We start from the raw sequence: 14218 nt of genomic DNA, 5'->3' as shown, positions 1-14218 counted from the left end.
TCAGTTATATTTGTGCAAAGGCTGTGTCAACATTAATAAATGATGTACAGTTTTCAATCCGAAGTTTGGAAATAATCGGCCAGTTTGGCATTAAGTACTTGAGCACTTCAGGGCTGTGAAGGCATTGCAAGATTGCCTTAAACCTGCATTCTTTGTAATTGCCAGCAGGGGGCAACTTCACTGGTTACAAAAACATATTTTTCTATAGAAGTCTATGAGAAAATTGCACTACTTCTGACTAAATGTTCCTTGTAAATGAATGATTTTCTCTGATACAGCATGATGTTGATTTCATAAAGTATAGTTCCAGTAGAGTGAACAAATAAATAAAGCATGCTTTAGTTGTACAAAAAGACACTGGCAAGTACAATAAGCATGCCACTTTATATCACACTTTAAATAAATCATGGATGCCCCTTGCCAAAAAAAGTGTTTGTTTTGAATTAGAACAGAAGACCGTTTTATCTCCTTCATGTTCTTTAGATATCAAAAGCTGTTTTCATTCATTTTATATAATGCAACATTTAAGAGAAGTTTTGAAATAATCTGCCCGTTTGGCATTAAGTACTTAACCACTTCAGGATGGCAGATATCAAGAATTCTTCTGTAAATCCTTCAGGCGCAGCTGAGGAGCTCATGCGTACGAGATTTCCTGCCTTTTGGCTGTTTAAGCTCTCTGCTCACTTCCTTTTTTTTGCCACTACTGCCATGTATCATTCAAGTGTCTGTTTGTGTGTGCTACCTCATCTTTTTGATGTGCTGTGAGCCTTTTACATTTCTCTCAGTATCCAGGATGGACCTTGACACCACTGGGCTCTTTGTTCATGACCACAGTCAATGACGATACAGCAGGTGTGTACACCTGCACCCCATACAACAGCTATGGCACTATGGGTGCATCTGAGCCAGTGGATGTAATACTACAAGTAAGTGTGCTCTAACTCAATGGATAATAACTACATTTAAAATTCATAATGTGACTCATCAAGCTCAGAAACTGCAACCAAATATGTCCTTTTAGTTCTGCTAAACTGTCCATTTACTCCAGTGTATGCACATGTTAATTTGCCACAAATGAACCCGTCACACGGAATTAAAAACTTAACTCTGACGACATTTTATTGACCTTTTCACTTGGATGCGTGAGCCCCCCTGGCATTAATAGAAGTCAACTCACACTCACTACGATGTTTCCCACTGTTAGGGGAGTTAATTGTGCTGCTAATCCTTTTGTTATTAAAATAATCTCGTCCAAAGCGGCGATAATCCAGTCTTTTAAAATCCCACTGTTGCTTTTGCTGCAATCTCCTTGATTCTCTGCTATGTTTTTCTGGAAATTCAAAGGACCCCCCATCATTCAGCGTCACCCCAGAGAAGGAGTACAGACAGGAGGTGGGCCGGACTCTGCTCATCCCCTGTCAAGGAAACCAGGACCCCACAATTAAAGTGACCTGGACCAAGGTAAATTACCCTGTGCAGCTTATTCAATAATGAAGCAGTCCTGCTTTATTTATGGCCCTGCACATGTTGACAAGGACATCCTCTATGCAGTGTGTAAAGGCTGAAGGATTACATAATTGTGCACATAGTAAAACATGTTCCTGATGTATGTCACATACTTATGTAAATATAATAGCTTACTTTATATCTTGTTATTGTTCATTTGTAAATTCAACATCTATATTTTCTACTTTCTTGTTTATTTCTTGTCTTTACATTTTTTATTTTATCTTTTTATACTGCTGCAACACAAAGAATTCCCAAATTGGGATCAATAAAGTTCTATCTTATCTTATCTTATGATCTTTTTCAGTGGTGGAATAAGAATAAGGACATTTACTATAGTTTTTTGCAGTTCAATTATTTTCTGTTTCAGTTCTGATTTGGTTTATACCAAATATATGTTCAACATTTTCATATTTGTCATAAGGATTTTTCTAAAACCTTGTCTCTTTCCTTTTTGTAAAATGTTAATATATTTCTGTGAATGACTCTTCTCCATGTTAGTTTGGGCAATGAGCTCAGTTAAACTTAACTTCACTGTTAGCTAGCGGCTCGTCGTAGCTCACACACAATATATAATGTAGGAAGTGTTTGTCAATTGGCAAAAACTGTGTTGAATTTTTAAAAGAGCGTGTTTGACGTGGGATGTTTTAGAGGGAGGAGTGGATGGACGCCAACCGTCCTCTGCTGCTCTAGGATTTGATTAAATCCCACTTGTTATTATACCATAGCCTACATATTCAGTTTTACTGCCATTTTGCGCCAATTTGTCATTCCACTGTAACGCTTCGTACGCCAACGCTAAGCATTCTGTCAATGCTGCCATCTAGTGGTTGCAATATCATCTGTCCACTGTGTTAGTGCAGCCTCACAAGGCAATGAATGATTAAACTCATGAAAATCAGTGCTTTTCTTCCATACAGACATAGTGAGCTCTGGAAATCAGCAAATTAACCCCCCCCCCCTTTTCCTGAAGGAAATAAAAGCTTTTAAATCATGACTCACCGACAATGGGATCAGAATCAATTAACAGTTTAACAAAGTGGCTGTTCATGCTGTGTAATTTACTTAATGAAATTAGTGATAAGGTACTTATTATTTTATTAAAAACTCCTACTGCTGAGTTACAAAAAAGGAGAAACGCTTATTACTTAAGATGTTAATACTTTCTGATAGCAGTATACAGTATATTAGAGTTGGACATTATGACGAAGAATCGACATTATTAAACAAGTTCGATTTACCTTGATAATGATGAAGCATCATCTGTATTTACAACCTTCTATCTGTTTTATGAATTGTATTTTTTTCAGTTGCATTTTTTTTTATTGTGTGTGACTTTCATGCTTAAGACATTCTTATTCTTTATTAGCATCTCCATTAACACTTGCACGAGCATTGACTGCGTTTCGTGTCGTGCGTGAAACAAAAAAATGAACATTGACTTGCTTATTAACTTAACTTACGAAACAAACTACTTACTTAAGCCAAACCATGATCTTTTACCAAACTTAACCAAGGAGTTTATTTAATCATTATTTAATTATTGACGTATTTAAAACTACAACCGTTTCCTCTGAGGAAATAAGTCTCCCTTGAAACATAATGGACAACTCAGTTAAGCTTAAACATATTTATTTGGAGATCAGCTTGATTTGATACTATATACTGCATTTACTGAGACATAGAGGGTTTCTTACATGTGTAAATATTCTTTCTGTTCTTGTAGATGGACTTGGTTCGTCGCACATCCTACGCCATTGAACGCAACGGTTCTCTGCTGCTGCAGCCCGTCACTAAAGACCACCAGGGGGCGTGGGAGTGCAGCGCCACAAACCGCGTAGCCTCGGTGAAAGCTGTCACACAAGTCTTTGTCCTCGGTTAGTGGTCACTGGACATTTTTCAAATTGTTTTCTTTATACCTGTTTAAACCTCTATTGATGGCAATCTAGAGACGGCCTCTAAACCAGGGGTGTCCAAACTTTTTTCACCGAGGGCCACATACAGAAACATATTCGAAGGGCCGGGCCGCTCACTAGAGGTGAGGTATATTGCCTCATAAGTTCAGTTATAAGTTAGCAAAATCAATCAAAAGTAGGTAAATTATGCTTGATACTTGAATCTGATTTAAGAAAAAATAAACAGCCTACATCCCAGCTCTCCAGAGTTTCATTTCTTTTGTTAGTAACTCATCCCTTACAACAGGAGCCCCAGATTGATTATCATAAGAGGAAATAGGAAGGGTATATTTCAAGTTTGTTATGTATGTAAGTTATTGGGCTTTTTTCTTATTGACTTAGATTTGTTAGAACATATTTTCAAATTTAATTGGGCTTACTATTAACACATGAACACTACTCTGTAATATATGTTTACAGATATATTTAATAAGTACAATACAAGAAAAGCTCAAGTTTCATTTGTGGGCCGTATTCCATTATACTTTTTGAATTTGCTGAGGGCCGATTCATAATGTCCCGCAGGCCGCTTTTGGTCCCCGGGCCGTAGTTTGGACACCCCTGCTCTAAACTTAAGCGCTTTCAAGTGCTGGCACGTTCAACTGTTCCCTCCATTACAGGCACCAGTCCCCATGCGGCTGCCTCTCTGTCCGTCTCTCCAGGGGTGAGGCAGGCCAACGTTTCCTGGGAGGCAGGCTTTGATGGAGGATCAGCACAGACATTTTCAGTTTGGTGGGTGTAAAGCCTCCCACTTTCTTCTCTCGCTGTAACCATGGCAGCCATCGGTTGCACCGGTATTACTCTATTGATCTCGAGGATGAGGAATTCATTTATCCGTTATCACCTCTTGGCAGCTACAATAAAAACCGCTGCTGCAGAGCATAGTTTCATAATGCAGTGGCCATGCTAGCTACAATAGGAGGTGACTGAGGGGAAAAAAGAAAGCAGAAGACATATGTGAATCCGTGCTTATTCTATTAGCATTGAAATAATTGAGGATGTTTGCTTTAAGGTTAAGTTTTGATATGACAGTGTTGTATGAAAAGTGAGTCATGGTATGTACAGAAAGAAAAAAAGTTTTAAATATAAAACTGCAGCCAATGCACCAATGAAATGTCCTTAGTCCAGTTATAATGTCTTTAAATTCCTTAAAAGGGTCCTATTATGATCATGTTTAGGTTGATATATGTATATTGTTCCTCTACTGTGACATGTTTACATACTTTAATGTTCAAAAAGGTCTTCATTCACCTCTTTTCACCCTCTGTCTGAAACCAGAGTCCAGTCTGCTCTGATTGGTTAGCTGGATGGCACTGTTGTGATTGGTCAACTGCTTAGAGATGTCCCGCCCCTAAGCCTATCACGTACAATATGTTGTAGTGGTAGCCAATAGAATTGCGAGTGTAACGTAGTGATGTCACTATGTTATTTAAATCAATAAAGGAGTCCAATGGAGGCGTTTCAGGGAGGGAGAGAAACGCACTCTTGAAACAACTTTGGGATTTTAAACTTTGTAGACCATTTACATGCACTAAAACCTGTATACAACACTACAGGAAAGGGAAAACCCCTGAAAAGCATGATAGGGCCTCTTTGAAGAGGATTAACTGAACTGTAGATTTGACGATGACACAACATTTCTCCTAATGCCCATCTTAATCACATTGTAACCTTGGAGCACTACATCAGATGAAGATGAGCTATCTTAATCCCTGAGACAGAACTGGGTCATCGCCTCAGTATTGAAATAAATATAATTTCAGCCAATCAGTATAAACAGCCCTCTCAAGTCTCCTCTCGCTCTGCCAGCCTGACATGTTAATACCATATATTATGAAAGAAAAGTCAAAGTGCAAAGAAAAAATCCCTTTTATGGAGAAAAACAACACTTGCGCTTTTTCTGTACTATAATAACGTGAAGAAGATATATTGTGAGCATTTTCCTTTTGACATTTCAATGGCAGTTTTTCTCATTGAGGCTAAAAATGGTAGCAGAGGTTTTTTGAAAATATATAGACCATGTACTTATATCGATTAAAGATAGGGTTGGTAAGAATGGAGAAACCAGCTCGAGTGCGCTAGAATTTGAAAGTACGCAGCCGAAAAAAAACCTGCCCCTTCCTTCAGACTTCCTTACAGAGCCCCTCTTCCAACACACACGAACGCGCACATGACCAATGAGGGCACGAGATAAGTTTGTGCTCAGATGGAAGGCTGACAGGCAGGTAGGCCATCCAGTTATCTGACCCGGGCCAGTGAAAATAATTGGTCTAGCTTTTTACAGCGCTACGGCTTCCACAGATGAAATTTTTTTATGTATTTATTGCCAAAGCATTTAATATATTCATTGCTATCGGGATGGTAAGAGCATTCCATGGAATATAACAAAAAGTGTTTCTGAAGTGAATTACCTACCCCACCATTAATGCAGAAGAGAAAAAGCACCAACACATTTCACGTGTAAACAAGTCCTTGTCCTCGTTCTTTGCTTTATGACTATAACCTGCAGTAACATAAATTGCCTAAGAAATAATGACCAGTCAATCATCCACAGGTTAACCTGAGTTTCACTCTAGCCTTTTCTATTTTCTCATAAAAGAACGGAACTTCTATAGAAGCCTTCATCTTCAAAAGATTTAGCTTTCACACTGATATTAATAATTTTCTAAAGTTCCTCCGGTTTAAATAGGTGAATAGATTTTATTTTAGCCTCTGGGTCAAGCCATTTGCTCCGTATAAAAGAGACATCCAAATCCTCAGGAACATAAAACTCACCATAATTTGAGTTGCGAGCTCTTTGTGGAACAGCAGGGACACATCAGTGCTGTCTTCGCCCTGAAATCTGAAGCTGATGATGAGTATGAATGATTAATGAAACCTACTTTCTGTCATGTTTCATAAAACCAGACTGCCAGAATTCCCCGCCGCTCTTTTGTTCTCACTTTTTCTCTCTTTTTGCAGGGTGAAAAATACTTCAGCGAGGAGTGTTAATGATGAGAAGAAGGTCTGGTTCTCTGTGCCTGTGCCCCCGTCTTCTGGCAGCAGTCTGCAGGTGACGGGCCTGTCTCCTGCCACAGAATACCAGTTCAGCCTCCTTTCCCAGAATAAGATGGGAACAGGACCGTTCAGCGAGATAACCACCATGCGGACCTTGGGTCAGTATCATTCTGCAGTTTCCTCTAAATCCGAGGATTATATGCCGGTCGCAGTTGCAGATTTGCAAAATGCTCACTGAGCTTACACATCCATTATCAGGTCTTATATTTATCCTTGTTATTAGTAATGAACAACCCACAGAATATTCAGGCTGTTCATTTTTACCCAGTGCTGACCATCAGTTTTGCCGGTTGTAAAGCCAAACGCTGCCAGCAGATTATATCAACTGTAGCTAATTAAAGTTGAATACCTGAGTAACTTGCCCAAAGGCCAACAGGAAGCTTGGTTAATATCCTGTTCTGTATTTTAAGCTACAACCTGGTGTCTGTACCCAGATAAAGATAATTATTACCACTCTATTATTACAACGTTTTGGTTAATTTAAGTTATCTTGACATCTTTCTATAATTTGGTCAAATAGCATTACGAACACAAACCTAAACATATTTTTTGGGATGGTGCATTGTTGGTCCAAACTGAAATCTCCCAACAGCTATTGAATGGATTGCCATGACATTTTGGTATAGACACTCCTATCCCTCTAAGGATGAATTTACATGCAGTTGATGATTTACAGCAACATCATCATTGCCATTTCAAATATTTGAAGACCAAACATCTTCAAAACTAAAGAAATTCCCAAAAGCCTCATTCTCTCAGCGGTCCCTTTTTGTTTCCTGACCATGAGCATATGCTAGCACTGGGGTCATTCCTATGTTCCTTAGTATAAGAGATGTGTTAGGTTTGTCTTCCCATTTTAAATGACAAATGGACGAATAGAGATGGTTGATTCAAATGGTTAATGACTGCATTGACTCTCTGTGGACATATCATTACATTACGCTTTTATCAAAAGCAACTTACAATGACCAATTACAGGGACATTCTCCCTGGAGTAACTAAGGGCTAAGTGCCTTACTCAAGGGCACACTAGTGGTGGTGTTCCTGGCGGGATTTGAACTCACAACCTTCCGATCTTCAGCCCACCTCACTATCCATTAGACCACCACTATCCCTGGTATTTCATATCAAGGCTTAAAGTCAAGCAAATGGTCTTGGCAACAAATGTGAGTATAACATTACTAGACTCAAAGCTGAGGGTGTGGGAAATCAAAATAGTGATCCATTGAAACGTACATTAAAAATGTTGCCTAGGGAGAAAACATGGCTGAGAATATAAGTTATTTTTAAGAAGGCCATGAGCTTAGGGAAAATAGTAACTTACCCTGGGAACATATAGGTCTGGGGGTAAAGACATGCTAACATGCTTAACTTAACAAGTAAGATGGTGAACACGGTACAACATTATCCACGCCATATATTTGCATGTTGACACTGTCATGCCATGTTTGCAACTGCCTCTAAGCCAGGGCTGTGACCAAATACAACCTCTCATACTGTATGTCTGGTGTAGCTGTTTTATTTGTCATCCTGAAGTGGATTGTATCTTCAAAGGTTTATTTCTGATCTTACAGATGTCGACAGACTTCCAGGAGTGATCAAATGTTTGCTCTGTTTGAAATGTTTGTTCAGAGTCTGCCAGGGCAGTGGATGCCAAAGTTTGAAGAATTTTGCCGCTGGGAACAAAGTATGCTTCCCGACCGAGAGATAATATCCTGGGAGGTCATGGAAAAAACTTTGAAGATGCAACCCACGCAAAAAAAACATTTCAATTTTTTTCCAGAAAGGAATAGGGCCATAGTTTGGAAATAATCGAGCTGATCTTGTCAAGTTTAGTAGTTGGTATCCCCAAAATAAAACTTTAATACACAATAAGTCATCTTTATTTAGAGCTTATCAACCTTTGTGATTGTATCATGGTATAACAGGCCTATCCGGCACAGGCTAAGGAGACAAAAGTGTCAGGCCTCCCTCTGACTTTGAATGAAATATTACTCAGAGACACATTCTGACAGATAAGAGACTCAAAATGACCACGCAAGAAACGTAAAAAGATCACTAAGAACTGCCCACACCAAAACTACAGAGATGCAAAACGGCTACAAAAACCAATGAAGAATATGAAAAAAGACAAAAAATAACCCGCCTTCAAAGAGACACAAAACAGCTTCAAAGAGACACAAAATGACTTCAAATAGACACAAAACAGCTTCAAAGAGACACAAAATGACTTCAAATAGACACTAAACCACTTCAAAGAGACACAAAGCAACTAGAAAAATACACAAAACAACTACAAAGACAACAACAATCACAACGGAGACAAAAGATGACTTCGAAAAGACACAAAATGACTTCCAAGAGACACAAAACCACTTCAAAGAGACATAAAGCAACTACAAAAGAGACACAATTAAATGATTGAGACCCACAATTACAACAGCCAGAAAGAGGCTAAATACCAGTGTTTTGTTCCTTTGTTTGAGACATGGCCTTTTGCATGTCTGTGCCATACTCAACCAAAGGCTGCTATCAAATATTCATGTTGAGGTTATTGTGGCCCAAACATCACATAACAGACTCTAAACATCAGCCCCAACCCTACTCCTCTCATACTCTCAAGGTGGAACATCTGTGGCAGTAGCAATTTCCTCCACAGTAATTACATTTTTCCGCCCGAGTGTATATATATATATATCTGGCTGATCAACTGAAGGTTTTTTTCTTCTCCTGCATCAGATCCTCCGCTGAGGAGAAGTAAACTGAAGCCCCCCGCGTCGCTGACTGCTAATCAGAGCTCAGCAGGTGTCGTAATGAGATGGTCCCTTCCTCAACCTCCGATCACAGGATTCCTCCTCCAATCACGCATCGAACAAGGCGAGTGGTTCTACTTGGACGAGGACATCGACGCCAACGTTAGCGAGATAGTCGTTCCGGGTCTGCTCAAGGTAACAAGCCGGTCGCACCGCTCCCTCTGAGACTAATCAGTCCACGCCACTTGTTGAATGCCCTGGAGATTTCTTTTTTATCTAGGCTGTGCAGTACATCCATGCCTTTTTTATTTTTGTAGACTCTCAATTATGCAGACTACATGGCAGCCATCACTTCTCTGTCATCTTTCAATATGCCTCCGCTGCCATTTCTTCTCCCTGCCTTCTTTTTTTTCTCTCGTATATAGGCCTACACAAATTCAAATGAACTTCATTAGCATTGCAGGCACAGTCCCCGTGTTGACAAAGTGTGGTTTCATCCTCTGTCCTCCCCACTGTGTGTGTGTGTGTGTGTGTGTGTGTGTGTGTGTGTGTGTGTGTGTGTGTGTGTGTGTGTGTGTGTGTGTGTGTGTGTGTGTGTGTGTGTGTGTGTGTGTGTGTGTGTGTGTGTGTGTGTGTGTGTGTGTGTGTGTGTGTGTGTGTGTGTGTGTGTGTGTGTGTGTGTGTGTGTGTGTGTGTGTGTGTGTGTGTGTGTGTGTGTGTGTGTGTGTGTGTGTGTGTGTGTGTGTGTGTGTGTGTGTGTGTGTGTGTGTGTGTGTGTGTGTGTGTGTGTGTGTGTGTGTGTGTGTGTGTGTGTGTGTGTGTGTGTGTGTGTGTGTGTGTGTGTGTGTGTGTGTGTGTGTGTGTGTGTGTGTGTGTGTGTGTGTGTCAGGACTGTGTGTACGAGCTGCGGCTGCTATCTCGTCGCGGGGAGTTGCTGAGCGAGCCCAGTCCATCAGTCAATGTCTCCACCATGGGTAGGTGTTCGAAAGCAACCTTGCCCCCTTCGCATTCTCACCCCACCCCTCAGTTTCAATCCCATCCTCCTCTCTCAGTCTACTTTTCCAATTCTTGTCTCTCTTTTTCTTTATTCCCTCCCCTTTGTTACCAGTGTTGGACCAAAATTAGAGCAAGCCTCCAGTGGAACGCTGCCCATTAGAGGCCTGCATGATAGAAATAACTCCACTAATAACTTCTAAATAGTTAGGGAGGGAATGTACTGGTCTTTTCTGTTTCTTATGTGAATGTGAAATGAATATTTCATTAGATATGCTACTGAGATATCAAACTGAGGCATTTACAATTCCCACTGGTTCTGCAGGAGTTTAACAACAATCAGAGACATGGTTTGATTACTGTTTAACATAACTCTCACTGAGCAAATTTACAACAGTCAAGTCGATTTAGGATCAGCTGATAATGGCTATCATGTATGTAGATTGGCGATTAGATTAATTTAAAACTAGAAATGCCAAACTAAATGCAATGTTTAATTTCTTTCTCTTTGTTTGTGATGTTGAGGATTTGAAAAAAAGACTCTAAAAATAAATTTATATTCTTACAAATAATTTTAAATAATGTCTAGATTATCAATTAATGATATTTGGATCAATGTAAAGTTTTGTTATGTTAACAATGTTAAATAATTTACTTTATTATTTTTTATTTGAGCAAAACCTACTGTAAGATGCCTAAACATGTATACTGAAATATGTATTCTTTAATTAATTTAATTTAATAACATTAAAAATTATAAATTAAATAAATGTATTTTTAAATATATATATTTTATAATGGCAATAAATATATCTGCACTTTTAACTTGTCTTTATTGCTTTCATTAACATTTTATGGAATGTTATTAAATAAGAGATCATATATTTTATGAAAGGGAATAATTATATCTTGGCATCTTACTCATTTGTATTGTCTTATTATCCACTACTACTACAGCCATCAACAGCTCTTTAATTAAATGATTTTGTATTCCGTTCACATTAATTGCTGACACTACAGTAACACTTGGCTTGCTTTGACTTTTTCTCTAACACTATCCCTGATGAAATGTCCACAGGGATGGAGATCTACCCCGCCACATCCCAGCTCCTGGAGTACGTCCCGGAGCCTCTGCTGGCCGGCGTGCTGGGGGGGGTGGGCTTCATGTGTTTGGCACTCGTCTTGCTGCTGGGGTCCGCCTGCTTCATCAGCCACAAGAGGGACGCCCGGCGCAGAAAGAAGAAGGATGGTAAAACGTCCCCCCCCCCCCCCCCCGCCGCCCCAGAGACTCAGCAGACACTCACTTTGATGAACTGCATCATGAATATCATCATTTATTCAATAAAATATTGAAGGCACTTTCAATCCATTATATAAATCAAACCCCAGTGCATGGATTTTGGCGCTCCTCTTGTCCCGGCTCGTCCACCCAGTTATAAAAGTTATCGATGTCATTTACATTACTTGCTTATTAGGGTAATCTCTCATTAGAGGCTGATAAATGTGAGTGTAATTAACTTTTTGGTCAAGCCTCGGGGCCTCCGGTCCTTTTTAATGTGCTCTTATAAGGAATGATTGTGTTTTTACTTCATGGTCAGTGTGGTTGCATCTTAATGAGTCATCTCACCCCTCTCCCTCCCTTTCAGAGCCCCCTTCCGCCATTTATAAATGCCCCCCATCAATGTAAGTACCCCTTTATCATTTCACTATAACGTCTCCCATTGACCTTTCCCTCTGCTTCCCCTACAAACAAAATGTTGAAAATGCCAAGTGATTTTCTTTTTCAGATCTTTTTCTTCTTCATCGTCATCTATTGCTGCTGCTGCTGCTGTTTTGGTCTCGCTCTGTCTACATCCCTCCCGCCCCCTCTTTCACTCTCAATCTTATTTTCTCGCTCGCTATTTCTCTCCCTCTTACTCCTCCGTTTTTTCCCAAAAAAAACATTTCTTTCACCCCTCCCTCCCACCTCTTTCTCTCTCCCACAGAAAGACTTCAGGCACTGGCAGTCCAGACAGTGTGTTGAAGAAAAGCCTACTCCCAGCCAACATCCTGTATCCCACCACCTCCTCGTCCTTCTCGCAGACTGACAGTTCCTCCTTTAGCTCTGAGAATCATCATCAGCAGAAGCAATTCCAGTCCAACTACACCCGAGGCCGCCTGACTCGGACACATTCTTTTCCCGTTTCTCCGCCGATCGAGATGATCTCTCGCGGTCCAGATGGCCGCTTCGCACTCCTATCGTACGACAATGACGCAGCGAACATTCACGCCCAGAAAAGAAGAAGTTACGACCAAGCTAAAGTCAGACGGTCTTTGTCGCTGCACTCGGAGAGGGAAGACGGGAAGCGGCCAGCCTTTGTGCTCTCTGTTGACCTCCCGCCTTTTGCACCGGCACAAGCTAATCCTGCAAACCAAATGTACGAAATGTCCAAGAGCCTTCCCAATCATCTCCGTTATACCCCCGACCCCGACTTAAGCAGCCTGTGCTCAAGCAGTAGTTTGGCCACCATTTCTCATCAAGACAGACGAATAACTCCCACGTTTCCAGTGCTCCCGCATATCCGAAAAGGCTTCGGTCAGCCAACGACCACCGCCAGTTCTCTGGTTCTCCAAATGGAGCACGAGCGCGAGAGAGGGAACTTGAGTCGCTGCTTGAAGCTGGCTCAGGAGAGAGAGGAGCTGGAGATGGAGCTCCAGAGGTACACATTGGAAAGAGGCTCCATGAGAGAGATGAAGAGGGAGTATTCGGATGTGGAGGGGAGAGAGGCGGATGGAAGTGAACTTCTGTGGGAATATAAGAGCAGCACCTTGCCCCACAGATACCCCCAGGGCGGCAAAGACAGGTTTTCTCTGCCACAGAGCCCTTTCTCTTCATCCTCTGTGCATTGGGACCCCCGTCAACTTGTCTCTCCGCCTCCTCATCTGACCCAGACTTGTTTCAGAACGTCTTCCCCTGGGAGTCCCTCTTGTTTTCAATCCGGAAACCATCGCGCTGCTCCACCCTTCACCAAACAGGCCCCCCTTTGGTCTGAGGAGGCAGGCACTCTTTCCAAAGGCAGATTAACTCTCCCACTTCTCTCCTCAAAGCACAAGAGACATGAAAGTGTTGAGGCAGCACCCGAGGGCTGTGAATATTCACCACAATCCACAGTCTTAGAAATGCAAACGAATGATTCATGCTCTGAGGCAGGGAGACGGAACAATCTCAGCCATGGAAGCTTGTCAACACCATCTTTCCATTGCAGCAAATATACAGAAAAATGTAATTTGGTTCTGGACGGGGTGCCAGACCCTTCAGAAGCGGAGGTAGAATTCCCCGAGCGCGATCGTGAAGAAGTGTGTGTGGAGATGAGTGTGGATGAGCCAGAGTTGGAAGTGTGTGTGACGCGGCCTGCAAAGCCCATGCTGCACGAAAGAATCGCATCTCACGTGCAGAGAGGGCACTCCCTGACTCATAGAAGTCGGCCCGAAGATGCGCGTAAGAGCTTTACCTGCCGCAGTCCTTCTTTTGTGGACGGTACAATCAGGGCTTCTCCACGAACTCCAGAACCCTGGAGAGATGCGGCCCAACGCTCCAAACTCTTGGACTCTAAGAGGCGAAGTCAGAGCCTTGACTCACGGAGACGTAAAGAGACCAGGTTCCTGACTCCCGATGCGTGGGTAGACTCTCTCAGCCAAGAGAACTGTTCTGATGCGTCTTCCTGTCGGCCAGACACTCTGTTCTCGAAACCCCAGAGCTCTACGATCAGGAATATCTCCATATCTCCTGCGAATTCTCCTTCTGCTACCCAAGCTGCCCGCCAGTCACCTCCTGCTGAGGACGCTTTATCTCCAAGGAGCAGAGCGGACGTGCCTCACCACTGCGAGCCAAGAAAAGAGGCATCCGTATTTCCTGCCAAATGGCCTATGGACTACCAGGAGGCCATTAAGGACACAGAGGGTTCCTTGGAGGCG

General features: G+C 41.6%; 1 protein-coding gene across 1 annotated transcript in view; it reads left to right on the top strand.

Moving 5' to 3' along the window:
• Positions 1-13575, top strand: part of igsf9a (immunoglobulin superfamily, member 9a) — a 55204-nt gene extending 41629 nt beyond the window's left edge. The window contains 11 exon segments of the mRNA XM_034126060.1: positions 786-926; positions 1345-1461; positions 3233-3383; positions 4082-4193; positions 6423-6616; positions 9258-9466; positions 10161-10245; positions 11343-11513; positions 11911-11947; positions 12250-13244; positions 13247-13575. Of these exon segments, the coding sequence (XP_033981951.1) occupies positions 786-926; positions 1345-1461; positions 3233-3383; positions 4082-4193; positions 6423-6616; positions 9258-9466; positions 10161-10245; positions 11343-11513; positions 11911-11947; positions 12250-13244; positions 13247-13296 (2262 nt within the window). The 3' untranslated portion in view covers positions 13297-13575.
• The last annotated feature ends 643 nt before the right edge of the window (positions 13576-14218 follow it).

The sequence above is a fragment of the Trematomus bernacchii genome, unplaced genomic scaffold (genome assembly GCF_902827165.1).
Source record: "Trematomus bernacchii unplaced genomic scaffold, fTreBer1.1, whole genome shotgun sequence".
In the NCBI taxonomy this organism is placed as follows: Eukaryota; Metazoa; Chordata; class Actinopteri; order Perciformes; family Nototheniidae; genus Trematomus; species Trematomus bernacchii.
This window is presented reverse-complemented; position numbering and strand designations above follow the sequence as displayed.